The 19,275-nt window shown below is 43.7% G+C and overlaps 1 protein-coding gene across 1 annotated transcript in view; it reads left to right on the forward strand.

Moving 5' to 3' along the window:
• LOC132772639 (bactericidal permeability-increasing protein-like) overlaps positions 1-18,736 on the forward strand; it is a 72,872-nt gene extending 54,136 nt beyond the window's left edge. Inside the window, exons 12-17 of the mRNA XM_067467118.1 lie at positions 7,174-7,341; positions 9,284-9,372; positions 11,125-11,167; positions 13,013-13,073; positions 13,167-13,243; positions 17,643-18,736. Of these exons, the coding sequence (XP_067323219.1) occupies positions 7,174-7,341; positions 9,284-9,372; positions 11,125-11,167; positions 13,013-13,073; positions 13,167-13,243; positions 17,643-17,702 (498 nt within the window). The 3' untranslated portion in view covers positions 17,703-18,736. The remainder of the gene's footprint in view (positions 1-7,173; positions 7,342-9,283; positions 9,373-11,124; positions 11,168-13,012; positions 13,074-13,166; positions 13,244-17,642) is intronic.
• The last annotated feature ends 539 nt before the right edge of the window (positions 18,737-19,275 follow it).

The following is a 19,275-nucleotide window of genomic DNA, read 5'->3' on the forward strand; positions in this document are numbered from 1 at the left end:
CAAGGCCCCAAAATGGAGCTATGAAATATGTATGAAGCGCTTTCTCCCTTCTGGAATGCTGAGCGAAGGACTTTTTTCAGAGCGTAGTTTTGCAAATTATATTGTGACAGCCAATTCGCGCAGCTGGAGATCGGAGATCCAGGATTAATCTATTGTAACATTAGCGAGAGGCTCCCGTCTTTTGACAAGATTAGTAATCAAGCAATATTCTTTGGGGAATGGAAGAGTGCGCTCAAACATCGCGGAGAGCAAAGGATTGGGGAGCCGGGAGGAGAGTCTTGGTCGTTTAAGGGTTCCGTCTCCTTTTCTATCTATCTATCTATCTATCTATCTATCTATCCATCTTATTTTGGACTACAACACCCATCACCCCAAACCGTAGAAGTGTAGTTTGGAGAGAAAGTCAAACATATATGAACAACTTGCTTGCTACTATTCTATGTCATTATTGATTGTTGTTTTTGTTATGTGATTTATATGATTTGTATTTTATTGATTGTTTATTAATGTTGTGTTTATTGATGTTTGCTTGATGTACTTTGGGCTTGGCCTCATGTAAACCGCACTAAGTCCCTTGGGGAGATAGTAGTGGGGTACAAATAAAGTTTATTATTATTATTATTATTATTATTATTATTATTATTGGCTGAATATGTATTCGTAATCAAAGGGCAAAAAGTTCAAAGCCTCTCTTTAAAACAGTCAAAGTATCTGTGCATTTATTTATTTATTTATGTTGGTCTGTTTGTATTGCAAAGGCTGTTGCTAGGTGAAGTGACCCTCTGCAATGTCACTGAATTGGCTGTTGCTAGGTGAAGGATGGGCTGTTGCTAGGTGAAGTGACCCTTTGTGATGATACTGAATTTGGTATTGCTAGGTAACAGCACTCCATGCAGTCATGCCGGCCACATGACCTTGGAGGTGTCTACGGACAACGCTGGCTCTTCGGCTTAGAAATGGAGATGAGCACCACACCCCAGAGTCAGACATGACTGGACTTAATGTCAGGGGAACACCTTTACCTTAGATGAATGATTAGCTGTTGCTAGGTTAAGTGGCCCTCTGCGATGTCACTGAATTGGCCATTGCTAGGTGAAGGATTGGCTGTTTCCAGGTGAAGTGACCCTTTGTGATGATACTGAATTTGCTATTGCTACGTGAAGGATTAGCTATTGCCAGGTGAAGTGGCCCTCTGCAATGCCACTGAGCTTGCTATTGCTAGGTGAAGGATTAGCCATTGCCAGGTGAAGTGGCCCTCTGCGATGTCACTGAATTGGCCATTGCTAGGTGAAGGATTGGCTGTTGCTAGGTGAAGTGACCTTCTGCGATGATACTGAATTTGCTTTGCTAGGTGAAGGGTTAGCTGTTGCCAGGTGAAGTGGCCCTCTGCAATGTCACTGAATTGGCTGTTGCTAGGTGAAGGATGGGCTGTTGCCAGGTGAAGTGCCCCCCTGCAATATCACTGAATTGGCTGTTGCTAGGTGAAGGATGGGCTGTTGCTAGGTGAAGTGACCCTCTGTGATGATACTGAATTTGCTATTGCTAGGTGAAGGATTAGCTATTGCCAGGTGAAGTGGCCCTCTGCAATGACATTGAATTGGCTGTTGCTAGATGAATGATTAGCTGTTGCTAGGTAAAGTGGCCCTCTGTGATGTCACGGAATTGGATGCTGCTAGATGAAGGATTGGCTGTTGCCAGGTGAAGTGACCCTCTGTGATGATACTGAAATTGCTATTGCTAGGTGAATGGTTAGCTGTTGCCAGGTGAAGTGGCCCTCTGCAATGACACTAAATTGGCTGTTGCTAGATGAATGATTAGCTGTTTCTAGGTAAAGTGGCCCTCTGTGATGTTACGGAATTGGATGCTGTTATTCGCTGTTGCCAGGTGAAGTGGCCCCTTCACTAGAGAAGACTAAAATTAAGGTAAAGGTTTTCCTCTGACATTCAGTTGTGTCTCACTCAGGGTGTTGGTGCTCATCTCCTTTTCTAAGCTGAAGAGCCGGCGTTGTCCGTAGATACCTCCAAGGTCATGTGGCCAGCATGACTGCATGGAGTGCTGTTACCTTCCTGCCAGAGCGGGTACCAATTGATCTACTCACATTTGTATGTTTTTGAACTTCCTGACTGTGTGAGCCATTCAGCAGTGGAACTCTCTGCCCCGGAGTGTGGTGGAAGCTCCTTCTTTGGAAGCTTTTAAACAGAGGCTGGATGGCCATCTGTCAGGGGTGCTTAGAACGCAATATTCCTGCTTCTTGGCAGGGGGTTGGACTGAAGCCCATGAAGTCTCTTCCAACTCTATGATTCTATGATTCTATGCTAGGTTGGCAGAAGCTAGGGCTAACAGTGGGAGCTCACCCCGCTCCCTGGATTTGAACTGGAGACCTTTCACGGGGCTACTTCACCTAGCAATAGCCAATCCTTCGCCTAACAACAACCCATTAAGTGCTTTCAATGGCACTTAATGGGTTGTTCTTAGGCGAAGGATTGGCTGTTGCTAGGTGAAGTAGCCCTGTGAAAGGACACTGAATTGGTTGTTTCCAGGTAGAGTAGCCTTCTGCAATGTCACTGAATTGGCTGTTGCTAGGTGAAGTGGCTTTCTGTGATCTCACTGTGTATGAGAGGAAGCGAGGAAAGAAAGAAGAGAAAGAAACAGAAAAGAAAGGAAAGGAGAAGGAGGGAAGAGGGAAAGAAGGAAGGAAGGAAGGAAGGAAGGAAGGAAGGAAGGAAGGAAGGAAGGAAGGAAGGAAGGAAGGAAGGGGAAAAGGTAGCGAGGAGAGGAAAGAAAGTGAAGAGCAGTACGTGTGAAAAAGATCTTGGAGTCCTCGTGGACAACAAGTTAAACATGAGCCAACAATGTGATGTGACGGCAAAAAAAGCCAATGGGATGTTGGCCTGCATCATCAGGAGCCTAGTGTCTAGATCTAGGGAAGTCATGCTCCCCATGCTCTATTCTGCTTTGGTTAGACCACTTTACCTGGAATATTGTGTCCAATTCTGGGCACCACAATTCAAGAGAGATATTGACAAGCTGGAATGTGTCCAGAGGAGGGCGACTCAAAGGATCAAGGGTCTGGAGAACAAGCCCTATGAGGAGCGGCTTAAGGAGCTGGGCATGTTTAGCCTGAAGAAGAGAAGGCTGAGAGGAGACATGATAGCCATGTATAAATATGTGAGAGGAAGCCACAAGGAGGAGGGAGCAAGCTTGTTTTCTGCTTCCCTGGAGACTAGGGCGCAATGGAACAATGGCTTCAAACTACAAGAGAGGAGATTCCATCTGAACATGAGGAAGAACTTCCTGACTGTGAGAGCCGTTCAGCAGTGGAACTCTCTGCCCCGGAGTGTGGTAGAGGCTCCTTCTTTGGAAGCTTTGAAACAGAGGCTGGATGGCCATCTGTCAGGGGTGATTTGAATGTCTCTTCCTACTCTTTGATTCTATGATTCTATGAGAGGCCCAAACTGTCTCAGGAAGATTCACAAGGCGGCCCTTCGCAGTCTTTCTCAGAGCAACTGTCCAGAGATAATTTGTCAGGTGCAGAAGTTAATGCGAGTCAAGTTAATGAGAGTGTAGCTAGCAAGTGAGGCTTTTGTAAACAAATACAGAGTGCTCAGGTGCAAAAAAGATCAGTTCATTTAAGGAAAAGAGAGATAAGAAACCTTTATCTGGTGGTAAAGTCAAAAGAAATGTTCTCCTTTCAGTTTTGGGATCTGGACAAACTATTCATGGGAAAGAGTTGCCTCAGTTGGGTCAACATTGGAGTTTCATGATGGTCTGTGAGAGCCGTTCAGCAGTGGAACTCTCTGCCCCGGAGTGTGGTGGAGGCTCCTTCTTTGGAAGCTTTTAAGCAGAGGCTGGATGGCCATCTGTCAGGGGTGATTTGAATGCAATATTCCTGCTTCTTGGCAGAATGGGGTTGGACTGGATGGCCCATGAGGTCTCTTCCAACTCTATGATTCTATGATTCTATGAAAGGAAAGGAACAAAGAAGGAATGAAAGAAGGGAGGGCAGAGGGAAAAAGAAGGGAAGAGAAAGGAAGGGAAAGGAAAGGAAAAAGATAAAGAAAAGATAGGAAAAAAAGAAGGTGTGTGTGTGGGAAAGCAAGGGAAGAATCCTAACTTGGCCATGGAAAGCTTGGGCAAGTCACACTCTCTCAGCCTCGGAGGAAGCCAAATACAAACCTACATGAATATATCTTGTCAAAAAATCTCACGAGTGGGTCACTATAAATTGGAAATGACTTGAAGGACACACAGCATCGTGGTATCTTTGCTCAGCCTGCAAAAAGGAGCTAAAATACATTTACGAAATTGGCTTGGTTGGTACAAAAATTATGTTTTGATGCGGGGTGGGGGGTGGGAATGATGCAGGTTGGAACTCTGGCTTCATTTTGTGCCAACCATCTGTTTTCTGTGGCTCATGAAATATAACTATAGATTTTTATTTTCAGACAGTGATTCTGATTAGAAAAATAAATCTGCAATGCTGGCAATTCCAATAATATATTATTTACGGGGAATGAAGTAATGCGTACACAAGTATAGATCCAGGACAGCTGATTTTGCATTTGCTGCCCGTGATAATTCTGCGCTTGCAAGGAAGCCCAATTGGTTTTGAATGATTTCCCCCAAATTTTGGGCTTCTCCTTGGTTATGGTTTACATCTGCTTTCTGGTTTCTTTCTCTAACACCGTTGATGCTGAATAGCATCAATAAAATTTAACAATAAACTAATAGATTAACGTGCCAGTATAACCAAGCCGAGCCGAGAGAATCCATATCCAAAATCCAAATTTCCTTTTCCTATTGCCGCTGGCCTCTAATCGAACGCCTGGCCCCAGAGCCAGGTCTTCAGTTGTCTTATAAAGGATAGGAGGGAGGTGGCCAACCTGATGTCCTTAGGGAGAGAGTTCCACAAACGGGGGCCACTGCTGAGAAGGCCCTGTCTCTCGTCCCCACCAAGAGTGGCGGGATCGAGAGCCGGGCCTCTCCTGATGATCTTAAGCTTTGTGATGGTTCATAGCAGGAGATACATTCAGACAGGTAATCTGGGCCAGAACCGTTCAGGACTTTAAAGGTTAAAACCAGCACTTTGAATTGTGCCCGGAAGCTAATTGGCAGCCAGTGGAGCTGGCGCAACAGAGGAGCGGTATGCTCCCTGTACCCAGCTCCAGTTAACAACCTGGCCGCTGACCGCTGGACTAATTGGAGCTTCCGAGCAGTTTTCAGAGGCAGCCCCACATAGAGAGCGTTGCAGTAGTCCAGGGGTTTCCAAACTACGGCCCGCGGGCCACTTCCAGCCCACCAAGGGCACTTATCCGGCCCGCGGAGGAGGAGCGCCCCCCCCCCAAGTGCCCCTCCCTTGGCTGGCTCACGCTATCCGTCAGGCCCGATGGGCAGTGTGAGCCAGCCAAGGGCAGCTGCTCCGCGTGGCCTACTCGCGCCTTCCACGATGCCACTGCATTCAGCCACAGCAAGCAATTCAAGTGGTCTCAAACTCCATTAATTTGATGGTGTAGATCAGGCATGGGTAAACTGTGGACAAGTCTACATAGGGACCCCCAAACATACCAATGGCCAGATACGAATTAAGGCACTGCAGACTAATTCAGCCAGAGAAGTCACCTATAAGCAGAGCACTTGATGAACCAACCTGGACACAGAATAGTACCTGTGAACACATTAATGCTGGACCACCCTGACAAGCATCATGTCAGGTTACACTGAGAAGCTGTTGAACTCCACAATTTATTGTTTACTAGCCGTCCCCTGCCACACATTGCTGTGGCCTACATTGTTGGGGTTCAGCCTCCATGTGAACCTCACCCTCAGCCTCTGTGTGAACCTGAACCTGATTCTATGATTGTATTTCCTGATGCAACTGAACAGACTACTGAACATGTAGTTTTCCCTGATGGTTTGGAAACTGTTGATTCTGAGGGCAGTGGCTGGGAAAGTGAAACTAAACCTCCTGATGAGGATGTTTCAGAATCAAGCGGTGATAATTCTCCAGAAGAGTTAACACCTGCCTTTTTTAATGAGGATAGAAGAAGGCAGATTTGGGAAAACAGGAGTGAATCACAGAGTCTGTGAAGGTCAAGTAGATTAAAGGAAAAGGAGGCTTCCAAGCCTGGAGGCGTGTCCCGAAACAGTTTCTTTAGTTTAAAGTGTCTCCCCCCGGGCTGTCTTGTTAGATCTAGCATCGTTTAGACTGAGGCATTACCTTGGCTGAGTTCCTGTTTCCCATGGTCTGTATTCCCAGAGACTTCTAGTTTCAAGTACGGTTAGTTAGATACTAACAGGTTCCAGGTTTTTTATAGTGTTGCTTTTGGAATTTTGATCTAGTTCAGAGATTTTCCTGACTGCTGAGTTTTACTGTGGCTTTATGACTTTGCATTTTCCTTTATTTTGTAACCATTTTTTCATCAATTAATTGTTGGTGGGGTTCACAATGCTCTGTGATTATAGGTGAACTATAAATCCCAGCAACTGCAACTCCCAAATGTCAAGATTCTGTTTTCCCCAAACTCCACCAGTGTTCTCATTTGGGCATATTGAGTATTCGTGTAGAGTTTGGTCCAGATCCATCATTGTTTGAGTCCACAGTGCTCTCTGGATGTAGGTGAACTACAACTCCAAAACCAAAGGACACTCTTTCTCCCACCCTGGACATTATTCCACAGATATATACACTCCACAGATATATACACAGATATATACACAGGAAAAGGAAGAGGGGCCGACCAAGGGCAAGATGGATGGATGGTATCCTTGAAGTGACTGGACTGTCCTTGAAGGAGCTGGGGGTGGTGATGGCCGACAGGGAGCTCTGGCGTGGGCTGGTCCATGAGGTCACGAAGAGTCAGAGACGACTGAACGAATGAACAACAACATTTACACTCCACTTGCTTGACCACCAACAAAACTTCTGAAAAGATGCCATTAGCCGCAGATGCAGGCAAAACATTAGGAGAGAATGCTGCTGAAACATAGCCATACAGCTCAAAAAACTCACAGCAACCTGATGTTGAGCACCCCCCCCCCCAAAAAAAACAATAAATAAATAAGGGATAGTGACTTATAGTTCTGCCGAACCCAATGATTCCGGCCATGAAAGCCTTCGAAAACACATGTCAACATCCTTTCCATTGAGATGCCTGATTTTCTTTCTCTTTCCAGCTGAAGGAGAGGTTCCCAAATAGGCAAATGGAGGTCAGTCTGGGCGTCCGAAAGCAGCCTCTGCTCCAAATCCGTCCGGATGGTCTTCATGCAAGCCTTTTGGGAGCGGTGGAAGTCTTTGTTGTCCAGCCAAATGCCAAACGGGTTCCTGCCTTCCTGTTCCATTTCGTAAGTGCCAACACAAAGGGAAAGAATGGGATTTGGTTTGTGTTGGATGGGGTTCCACTCCCTCTGAAGACCCAACTTTGAAGTGTGAATGCACTCTTGGACCGAGCACTGAATCTGGTTTGGTTTCTGCAGTGGCTAGGAGTGCCTTTGCACACTTTTGCTCCATTTATATTGCATATCCAAAAAGATTCAACTTAAATCCCCTCCCATTTAAAAACCACCCTGAAATAAAACACCTATAGCCATACTAAAATACTTTTCTCAGTCCCACCATCATTGCAAAGTGGGAAGTGAAACAGGGCCTTCTCGGTGGCTGCCTCTCGACTCTGGAAGTCCTTTCCCAAAGATTCATAGAATAATAGAGTTGGAAGGGACCACATGGGCCATCTAGTCCAACTCCCTTCTGCCATGCAGGAAAATCAAAGCATCCTCATTATTTATTATGATTATTTACAGCTTTTATATTCCGCCCTTCTCACCCCGCAGGGGACTCAGGGCGGATTACAGTGTACACATATATGGCAAACATTCAATGCCAATTTTTTGACATACATATGCAGACATACACAGAGGCTATTTAACTTTTTCTGGCCGCCAGGGGAGCTATCGCTTTCATCTTCCATCTGTGACGCTGATGAAGCACTTCCACATTCCCCGCATGCTTCCCCACTGGAATGCTTTGCTGGAGTCTTCTTTATGGCCTTGTAAATCAGTTAATTTAGCCTCCCCACACTTTAAGGTGGTACCTAATTTTCCTACTTGACAGATGCTGTCTTTCGGGTTGCAAAGGTCGACAACAGGCTACACACAATTGGTTGGAAACCCACTACAACCCGGGCTGGCTTCGAACTCATGACCTTTTGGTCAGAGTGATCTTAATGTAGCTGACACTCAGCCAGCTACATCACAATCCCGGTGCTAACAACAACAACAACAACAACAACAACAACACTATGTAACACTATTTTTGTCCCTTGATTATAAATGTCATTTCCTAATTGGGTCTCTCATAAAAACATTGGGAAAGTTTATTAAATTGCAAAAACTTTGCAGGAGGGACATCGTGCAGCACACTTCCCTCTAGTTTTTCAATGACTATCTCACAGAGTCTCAACCAATTCAACCTAGTTTGTGGCAGTCACAAAAATGAAGTTCTTGGAGTAGAATTAACTACTTTTGGGGCTGCACAATTAAACAGGAAACAACACTTTCAAGCCAGGACAGAACATTTTTCAAATTTTGTTACATAGTGTAATACAAAGAGGCTTTCCCCCCATCCTCTTGAATCATTCATTGAAAGGGCGAACTGTGAGAAGATGTACATTAATAGAGCTAGTACTATTGCTATTTTAAAATCTATAATTTAATTTAATTTAAAAGCCACCCTAAAATAAAACGCCTATAACCATACTAAAATACTTCCCTCAATCTCAGCATCATTGCAAAGTGGGAAGTTGGGGTTTTGTTTTTGTTTTTTTTTTGTTTTTGTCATGTCAGGAGCATCCTGTTGTGAGAGAATTGGCCGTCTGCAAGGACGTTGCCCAGGGGATGCCCGGATGATTTGATGTTTTTATCATCCTTGTGGGAGGCTTCTCTCATGTCCCCGCATGGGGAGCTGGAGCTGATAGAGGGAGCTCATCCGCCTCTCCCCGGATTCGAACCTGCGACCTGTCGGTCTTCAGTCCTGCCGGCACAGGGGTTTAACCCACTGCGCCACTGGGGGCTCTATGCACCTCTTTGGCAATTTTGTGCAATTGAATGTGGAAAAAGGTGTGTACAGTTGAATGCGCTTTTGCACATAAGGTTTTGTGTGTGTTGTGCATGTATAAATTCCTCTATGAAAGGGAGTGAACATTTGGGGTGAATGTGTCACTATCAGTGCGGAGTTTTAGAAATGACATTAGGATAAATCCTTCTGATCCCATTTTTCTTTGGTCAACAGGAAACCAACCTCATGGGAGAGTTCTACCTTGAACCAGTCACGTCTGGGAATTATTTTGGGAAGGTCAAAGGCTCATTGGACTTAAAAAAGTGAGTCACAACCTGATCATAGAATCCTAGAATCCTAGAGTTGGAAAAGACCTCGTGAGCCATCTAGTCCAACCCCATTCTGCCAAGAAGCAGGAAAATTGCATTCAAAGCACCCCCAACAGATAGCCATCCAGCCTCTGATCATTGGGTTTTTCTTCCCAGGGAAGCCAGCATTCCCTTGGAGTGTTTCAATGGCTGCATCTAAACCAAGGAAGAGTTTAAAAAGAAGCTGAAATTTGTAAGACAATACCATTTTGAGAACGCTAATAAGATAGGAAAATCGTTAACGAAAAAAGTCGCCATAAGGAGACAAAGCAGACATATAACAAAAATAGAATCTCAGGGTAAATGTTACTTTCAAACTAAAGAAATTATTGAGCAATTCTCAAAATATTACAAAGAATTGTACAAAGACGACAACATATCAGGAGAAAAAATAATGAAATATCTAGGAGCACAGGTGATACCAAAAATAACAGAAGAACAAAGAGAATGCTTGAACAAGAAAATCACACAAGAAGAAATAAAGAAAGAGATACAGAATATGCCAGTGAACAAAGCTCTGGGCCTGATGGTCTTGCATCAAAATCCTATAAGACGTTCCAAGACATCCTCATACCACAATTACAAAAGGTTATGAATAAAATAATGGGGGGGGGGGGGGGGAAGAGAAATAATACCAGAATCCTGGAAGGCTTCAATAATCACTTTAATACATAAAGAGAATTCAGATAACACAATGGCCAAAAATTACAGACCTATATCATTACTCAATGTGGATTGCAAGATATTCACAGGTTAAAAGAATTACTAAGCATCAGGATAGAAGAAGATCAAGCAGGCTTTCTCCCAAAACACCAACTAAAAGGCAATATAAGAACGGTCTTAAATGTTATCGACTCTTATGAAAAAAACAATCAGAAAGAAATTGCCTTAATGTTTTTGGATGCTGAAAAAGCATTTGACAGTGTTAATTGGAAATATGTCAACGCCGTCCTGAAAGAAATGGACATAGGATATTACTTTCTGAATGCAATAGAATCAATATACACAGAACAAACACAGAACAAAAAGCAAAGCTTTCAGTAAATGGCCAAGAATCCACAGAAATCCCAATAGCAAAAGGCACTAGACAAGGCTGCCCTCTTTCCCCGTTATTATTTATCCTGGTACTTGAGACCCTTCTATCTAATATCTCTGATCATTGGGTTTTTCTTCCCAGGGAAGCCAGCATTCCCTTGGAGTGTTTCAGTGGCTGCATCTAAACCAAGGAATAGGCCAACTTGGGCCCTCCAGGTGTTTTGGACTTCAACTCCCACAATTCCTAACAGCCAGTAGGCTGTTAGGAATTGTGGGAGTTGAAGTCCAAAACACCTGGAGGGCCCAAGTTGGCCCATACCAGGTCTAAACCGTAAAATAAAGGCTCATCCAACCTTTTGTTGAACATCTCCAGGGATGGATATAATCTTCCAAGGCTGTCCACACATCCAAGTTGGCAAATCCATTCTGAATTGTAGCTTGAGAACTTTTAAAGGGGCTTCCCAAGGTGGAAAACCTGTTAGGAAAAGCTCAGCACCATGGACAACTCTTCTAAAGTTTAGATTTAGACCTAGAGTGCTTCTGTTGCTACAGAGAAGCCCCAGCTGCGACAGATAGTAAGAGTGTATCATTTGGAAGCATCCTATTTTTTCCAAATACCATAAACATGTCCCTGACTGAGCGCTTTCTTTCCCCAACCTTTGCGTCCAACAGGTTTCACCTCTGGCTGGAGAAGTCCAACATTGGAGATGTCAAGGTGAGTCAAGCAGAGGCGGTGTAGAGTGGGAAAGCCTCATGTAGATGGTGGAAACAGCACAGATGCGATGGCCTTGGAACAGTGATGATAGGACAAGGTGGCCATTAGAAAGGGAAGCCAAGGTCAAGGATTTTTTTTACATGTCAGGAGCGACTTGAGAAACTGCAAGTCACTTCTGGTTAGAGAGAATTGGCCATCTGCAAGGATGCTACTCAGGGGACACCCAGATGTGTTACCATCCTGTGGGAGGTTTCTCTCATGTCCCTGCATGGGAAGCTGGAGCTGACAGACAGGAGCTCACCCTGCTCCCCAGATTTGAACGACAGACCTTTTGGTCAACAGTCTGAAAGGTCGGCATTTAACCTTAGAATCATAGAATCAAAGAGTTGGAAGAGACCTCATGGGCCATCCAGTCCAACCCCATTCTGCCAAGAAGCAGGAATATTGCATTCAAATCACCCCTGACAGATGGCCACCCAGCCTCTGTTTAAAAGCTTCCAAAGAAGGAGCTTCCACCACACTCCGAGGCAGAGAGTTCCACTGCTGAACGGCTCTCACAGTCAGGAAGTTCTTCCTCATGTTCAGATAGAATCTCCTCTCTTGTAGTTTGAAGCCATTGCTCCGCGTCCTAGTCTCCAAGGCAGCAGAAAACAAGTGTGCTCCCTCCTCCCTGTGACTTCCTCTCACATATCTATACATGGCTATCATGTGTCCTCTCAGCCTTCTCTTCTTCAGGCTAAACATGCCCAGCTCCTTAAGCTGCTCCTTATGTCATATGTCAGCCTGTTCATCCTGTGATTGTGTCCGATGTTCATGATGGGAATGGGGATGATGTTCCTGATTGTGGGCCTGGGTTTGTTAGCAGTGGGGATGAAAGTTTGCCTGGGCCTGAGTTAAGATTCACAAGGCCACATTCCTGGGAGCGGCCCTTGCAGTCTTTCTCAGAGCAACTGTCTGGAGATAATTTGTCAGGTGCAGAAGTTAATGAAAGTTAATGAGAGTGTAGATAGAAAGCGAGGCATTTGTAAACAGAGACAGAGTGCTCAGGTGCAAAGATGATGATGATGATAATAATAATAATAATAATAATAATAATAATAACACTTTATTTGTACCCTGCTACCATCTCCCCAAGGGACTCGATGCAACTTACATGAGGCCGAGCCCAAACACAACAATACAAGCAATAATAACAACAATACAAGCAATTAAAAACACATAGACAATAACATAAACAACATTATCAATCAGTTCATTTAAGGAAAAGAGAGATAAGAAACCTTTATGTGGTGGTAAAGTCAAGAGAAATGCTCTCCTTTCAGTTTTGGGATCTGGAAAAACTATTCATGGGAAAGAGTTGCCTCAGTTGGGTCAACACTGGAGTTTCATGATGGTCTTGCTTCCAATGTTCTTAGTTTCATGTACCAAGTTTTTGCCAAGTTCCTGATTTGTGTATTGGATTTTTCATGCTGCCCAGTTCCATGGATTTTGATACCTATGGGTCTTGTTTTGCCTTGAAGCTCATGGACTGACCTTTGTTTTGGAACTTTACTGTTTTTGCTAACTTTACTGCTTTGCCTACTTTTGTTCTTCAATAAACTGCTTGCTGATTTTACCAAGCTAGTGTGGTGTTTAACATCAGAGGTGTTCCTGCTCTGCTGTACGACAGGAGATTACTGGCTGGGAAAGCCTAAATCTTGGGTGTTAGGTTGGGATCGACTGGGATGAAACCTGAAAATGGGTTATGGGCCCAGGAAACATGTGTTCAGTCAGACAGATTAGATGACCTTGGTGAGCCCCTTCCTCTTTGCCCCTACTCATTCAAGCCCTCTTTGTGTCTCGCAGGCACCCCATTTGGAGAACCTACTGAAACTGGCTGGGCCCTTGGCATTGCAGAGAGCCAACAGTGAGTTTGGAACAATTGTGTTAAGCCTGTTCATTCCACCATTTTCCCTTCTGGCGAGTGGATGACTGATGTTTCCTCTTCTCATTTCTTTAGAGGTCCTCAAGAAAGGAGTGGTTATTCCTGACATCATTGGTGCCAGTGTGAGGGATCCCAAAATCACCATGCATGAGGTATTTGCCTAAAAACAGAGAGTGCTGTTGGGCGAGTGGGCTTAGTAACAAAAGACCTTCCTCATAAGTGTACAGCAGAGAAACTTATCAGCAGCAGCGTGACCCAAGACCAGTAACCCAAAGTGATAGAAAGAACAAAAACACAGAGATCAATGTTTTCTCTTCCTTAGGAGGATTTTCTTTGTAGTAAAATAATATGGTGTTGAAATGACAGGGAGAAGGTTTGAGGAAAAGAGACAAAAGAGAGTTCCTGAGGTCTGTAAAAGTACGGTTTATTCTCGGTTGGTGCCTACCGGATATGGACCCTGCTGGTATTCCAGGAAATAAAGTGGTGAACAAAAGAATTGCCTTGGTTTATATACCCTTTAAAATGATATGCATGCATCATACAAGCATCACAATGCATATCACAAAAATCCACTTTTGCATTGACTTCAATAGCATATTTTAACTTCAACACCTTCAATTTTCCATTAAGCATCTTTATCTAAAGAGCTGCTTGTTAGAGGGCCATCCCGTACCCCATAGCGCCAGAGTGTCTACTGATAGCAAGAACTTCCATCTATCTTAAGATAAGTCCTTTCCTTGATAGCAAGTCTACATCATTAATGTTACAATAAGCCCTGCTTAGTACGATATGGAAGGATCTCTTGATATTTGCCAGAAGCCTTAGACATTCCTTTCCTAGACCCTGTCCTCTCTGTGGTATCTAACTTGCAGCTTTTAAGAAAAGCATATTTTCCCAAGTGAAGTGAAGTTCATGCATACATTCATATCCCTTTGTGATTTCATATATATTTCCTAATTCCTATTTCTAATATGGTTACATCCAATATATATTTTCCAATATATGTATTATGTACTAGCTTTACCCGCCACGCGTTACTGTGGCCAACCCTCCCTCCCTCTTTCTTTCTTTCTTTCTTTTTCTCCCTCCCTCCCTCCCTCCCTCCCTCCCTCCCTCCCTCCTTCCTTCCTTCCTTCCTTCCTTCCTTCCCTCATTTTCTTCCCCTTGCACTTTCCCTTCTTCTTTCTTCCTTCTCTACCTGTTTCTTTCCCTGCTTCCTTTGGTCTTTCCTTCCCTCTTTCCTTTCTTCTTTCCCTCCCTCTTTTTCTTCCCCTTGTACTTTCCCTTCTTCTTTCTTCCTTCTCTACCTGTTTCTTTCCCTGCTTCCTTTGGTCTTTCCTTCTCTCTTTCCTTCCTTCCTTCCCTCCCTCTTTCTCTTTCGTTCCTTCTCTCCTTCCTTCCTTCTCTTATTATTTCCTTCTTTCCTTCCTTCTCTACCTTTCTTTCTTTCCTTCATTCTTTCCTTCCCTCCTCCTTTCTCTCCTTCCTTTCTTCCCCCTGTGTATGTCTTTTGTGTGTGTATATATACATATATGTGTGTATATATTTGTGTATTTGTGTATATATATGTGTTTGCGTATATATGTGGTTTTGCGCATGCATTGTAATGTAATGGCTTTTAAAGTCTTTTCTGCTGTGTTTTTCAATGTTTTTATGAGTGATGGTCACTCGTTGGCCTGAGAGGTTTATTGTGTCCAAATTTGGTGTCAATTCGTCCAGTGGTTTTTGAGTTAATCCCACAAACGAACATTACATTTTTATTTATATAGATTTCCATCATGTCTTCATCAGTGTCACTATTTACAACAACAAGGTTTCCATAACACAAATAAACAAATACACAGTAGCTTTACACACAGCAGCCTTGACACTGGAGCTTTCTCTCACGAGGCTTCTCTCACACAGAGGTTTACCTCACACTCCTTTGGCCCCTTAACTCTAACTAGCTTTGGCCTACTATCTCTTTCAGTGCTTGACTCTCACTTTTGTAATCAAAAATATTTATTTATTATTTACTTTATTTACTTTGCTTATATACCGCTGTATCTCAAGCCCGAAGGCGACTCACGGCGGTTCACAAACAGTAAAAACAGTAGAAACAGCAGTGGTTCCATACAGCATATAACAATTGACTTAACACATTATCCATAAATTACCAATAAGCAATTACAATGCACAATTATTACAAAAAACAACCGTACCCAATCTTCTCATCATCCAAGCGTAGTCCAGGTTCGTCGTCCATTGTTCCATTCCTATGTTCCATTACCAGATTGCACTAAATTACTCAAACGCCTGCACAAACATCCAGGTCTTCACCTTTTTGCGGAATACCATTAGAGATGGTGCTAGTCTAATGTCCGTAGGAAGGGCGTTCCACAGCCGAGGAGCCACCACTGAGAAGGCCCTATCTCTCGTCCCCGCCAGCCGAGCTTGAGAAGCAGGCGGGATCGAGAGCAGGGTCTCCCCGGAAGATCTCAAAGTCCTGGTGGGTTCATAGGCAGAGATGCGGTCAGATAGGTAGCTTGGGCTGGAACCGTCAATTTTTAATATTTCTGACAAATGCTTGGGTTGTGTCTTCCTATATGGCAAGGGGTTGGACTGGATGGCCTTTGGAGTCTCTTCCAACCCTGGGATTCTATGATTCTATAATTCATAGTTTTCTTTGTTGAGCCAGTCCTTTTTTCCTATTGTCTTTCACTCTTCCCAGCATTCTCGCTTAGAGAGCATTCCCTTGTCATAAAACAGAGAGCGGAAATTGTGTTATTTCCTTGGAGGGATGAGTCTTTACAACCCCGGACACAAAGAAGCATATTTCCAAAAGGAAGGATAACTGTGATCGAGGCATTTTGCACATTAGCATCCTTTGGAAGAATTGGAGCCTGGTTGTAATTATACACAATTGGTAATCACGGCTGCGGTAATTGGTCCCCCTGCCCATTCTGTGGCGATACAATATCCATTATCCAAAATGCTTGGGACTAGAAGACTGATTTTTTTTACGACTTTGGAGTATTTTCAGCCACATCCTGAGATATCTTAGAGATGGGACCTAGCTCAAAACGCAACGTTTGTTTATGTTTCATATGTGCCTTATACACGTAGTATGATGCACGATAGGATGCATAATATGAAGATAATATGATACACAATTGTTTGAATGATTTTGTGCATGGAACAAAGTTTGTGCCAGAAAGCAAAGGTCTCACTTTCTCAGCCATCCCAAAATTTGGATTATTTTGGAATTCTGGGCTGCTTGACCTGTAAATACTTTTAGAATAGAAGAAGGAATGGATTGTGGTGTGTTTTCCAGGCTGTCTAGCCATGTTCCAGAAGCATTCTCTCCTGACGTTTCACCTGCATCTGTGGCAGGCATCCTCAGAAGTTTTGAGGTCTGTTGGAAACTAGGAAAATTGGGTTTATATATTTATGGAATAATGTCCAGGGTGGGAGAAACAACTCTTGCCTGTTGGAGGTAGGTGTGAGTTTCGACTGGCCACCTTGATTAGCACTGTGCCTACTAGTTTCAAGGTCTGGCTTTTTACTGCCCAGGGGAATCCTTTGTTGGGAGGTGATTAGCTGGCCCTGATTGTTTCACCTCCCAAACAAAGGATTTTCCCAGGCAGTAAGAAGCCAAACATTGAAATTGCTAGGCCATTAAATGCTAATCAAGGTGGCCAGTTGAAACTCATACCTACCTCCAACAGACAAGAGTTCTTTCTCCCACCCTGGACATTATTCCATAGATATATAAACCCAATTTTCCTTGATTAGCATTTAATGGCCTAGTAGTTTCAATGTCTGGCTTCGTACTGCCTGGGAAAATCCTTTGTTTGGGAGGTGAAACAATCAGGGCTAGCCAATCATCTCCCAACAAAGGATTCCCCAGGCAGTAAGAAGCCAGACATTGAAAGTGCTAGACCATTAAATGCTAATCAAGGTGGCCAATTGAAACATTCACACCTAACACAAACAGACAAGAGTTCTTTCTCTCACCCCGGACATTTCACAGATATAGGTTAAAGTAAAGGTTTTCCCCTGACATTAAGTCCAGTCGTGTCCAACTCTGCTGGTTGATGCTCATCTCCATTTCTTAGTGGAAGAGCTGGCATTGTCCGTAGACACCTCCGAGGTCATGTGGTCAGCATGACTGCATGGAGTGCCATTACCTTCCTGCCAGAGCAGTACCTATTGATCTACTCACATTTGCATGTTTTCAAAATGTTAGGTTGGCAGAAGCTGGGGCTAACAGCAGGAGCTCACCCCACTCCCCGGTGATCTTTTGGTCAGCATGACTGCAAGGTGCGCCTTATCCACAGATATATAAACCTCATTTTCCTAGTTTCCAACAAACCTCACAACCTCTGAGGATGCCTGCCATAGATGTGGGCAAAATGTCAGGAGAGGATGCTTCTGGAACATAGCTATACAGCCTGGAAAACACACAACAACCTAGTGATTCCAGACATGAAAGCCTTTGACAATACGTTTTAAGAGAACATAAATGTTATGCAAAGCTGTCAAAAATGCTCTTGGTCTTCTTCTCTACAGGGCTATGTGCTATTAGCATCAGATCTACATCATCGACTCCACAACAGTAGTCTCCATTGACTTCTGGAAAGGACAAAAGCAAAGAAATGCATTGATGAACCACTGACATCTCAAGGCTGTTTGCTGCTCCATCTCCTTCCAGGATGGTGATCACATGACTTATTATGGATAACTATCTGTCGGGAAGGCTTTGATTGTGCCTTCCAGCAGAAGAGGGTTGGATTGGATGACCATTGGAGGTCTCTTCCAACTGTAGAATTCTATGGGCAGAGCTGTGCCTTGGCTAACCTTTGGTTTGGTTTGGACTATTGTGTGGTGGCTCCCCAAATGACTGAAAAATCTACTCTTCTGCCAGCATATCTGTGACATTCGCACAGCAACGTGGAGATGCTAAAGAAGTGTGATTTCCCCTGTCATTTTGTCATTTGGGAGTTGTAGTTGCTGGGATTTAAAGTTCACCTACAACCAAAGACCATTTTGAACTCCACCAACGATGGAATTGAACCAAACTTGGCACACAGTTCTCTCATGACCAACAGAAAATATTGGAAGGGTTTGGTGGGCATTGACCTTGAGTTTGGGAGTTGTAGTTCACCTACATCCAGAGAGCACTGTGCACTCAAACAATGATGGATCTGAACCAAACTTGGCACAAATACCCCATATGCCCAAATATGAACACAGATGGAGTTTGGAGGAAATAGACCTTGACATTTGGAAGTTGCAATTACTGGGATTTATAGTTCACCTACAACCAAAGAGCATTCTGAAGCCCATCAACAATAGAATTAGGCCAAACTTCCCATATAGATCTCCCATGACCAACAGAAAATACTGTCTGTGATGGTCTTCGGCGACCCCTCAGAAACCTCCTCGTGACCCCTCTAGGGGTCCTGACCCCCAGGTTGAGAACCACTGATCTAAGATCCAGATCCACTGCACAATCTTTTCACCGTATCTGTACAATCTATCCCAGGCTTGGGCAAACTTAAACCCTCCCGATGTTTTGGACTTCAACTCCCACAAAATTTGACATGTGCTCATGAAGACTGGGGAGACTTTCTTTCTTCTCTTTTTGTATTATAATGTGTATAATAAAGCTTACTTTCTGAAAAAGAAATCTGGACTATTTCCTTTTGTAAAAGGCACTTTCTGGTGGAAGAGGGATGAGGCTGTTTTGCCAGTTTCTCCCCCTGATATAATATCTTCCTGAGATTCACTGCTGGTCTCCCACCCAAGTGGCAACCAAGGGTGGCCCTGCTTAGCTCCCAAGATCACATAGGATCTGGTGCCTTTTAATAATGATATAAAATAATAATAATAATAATAATAATTTTTTTTATTTATTTATTTATTTATTTATTTATCGTGTCATCCACAACCAGAACATTGTATTACATTTCTAACAGAACAAAACAAACAAACAGATTAAAAAAACAAAACACAAATTTTGCAAACTTGGTAGCTGATTAAATGTCTTTTGACCAGTATCTGGCCACCTGGAGTGCTTCTGGTGTTGCCGCAAGAAGGTCCTCCCTTGTGCATGTGGCAGGGCTCAGGGTGCATTGCAGCAGGTGGTCAGTGGTTTGCTCTTCTCTACACTCGCATGTTGTGGATTCCACTTTGTGGCCCC

The sequence above is a fragment of the Anolis sagrei genome, chromosome 4 (assembly GCF_037176765.1).
Source record: "Anolis sagrei isolate rAnoSag1 chromosome 4, rAnoSag1.mat, whole genome shotgun sequence".
Classification (NCBI taxonomy): Eukaryota; Metazoa; Chordata; class Lepidosauria; order Squamata; family Dactyloidae; genus Anolis; species Anolis sagrei.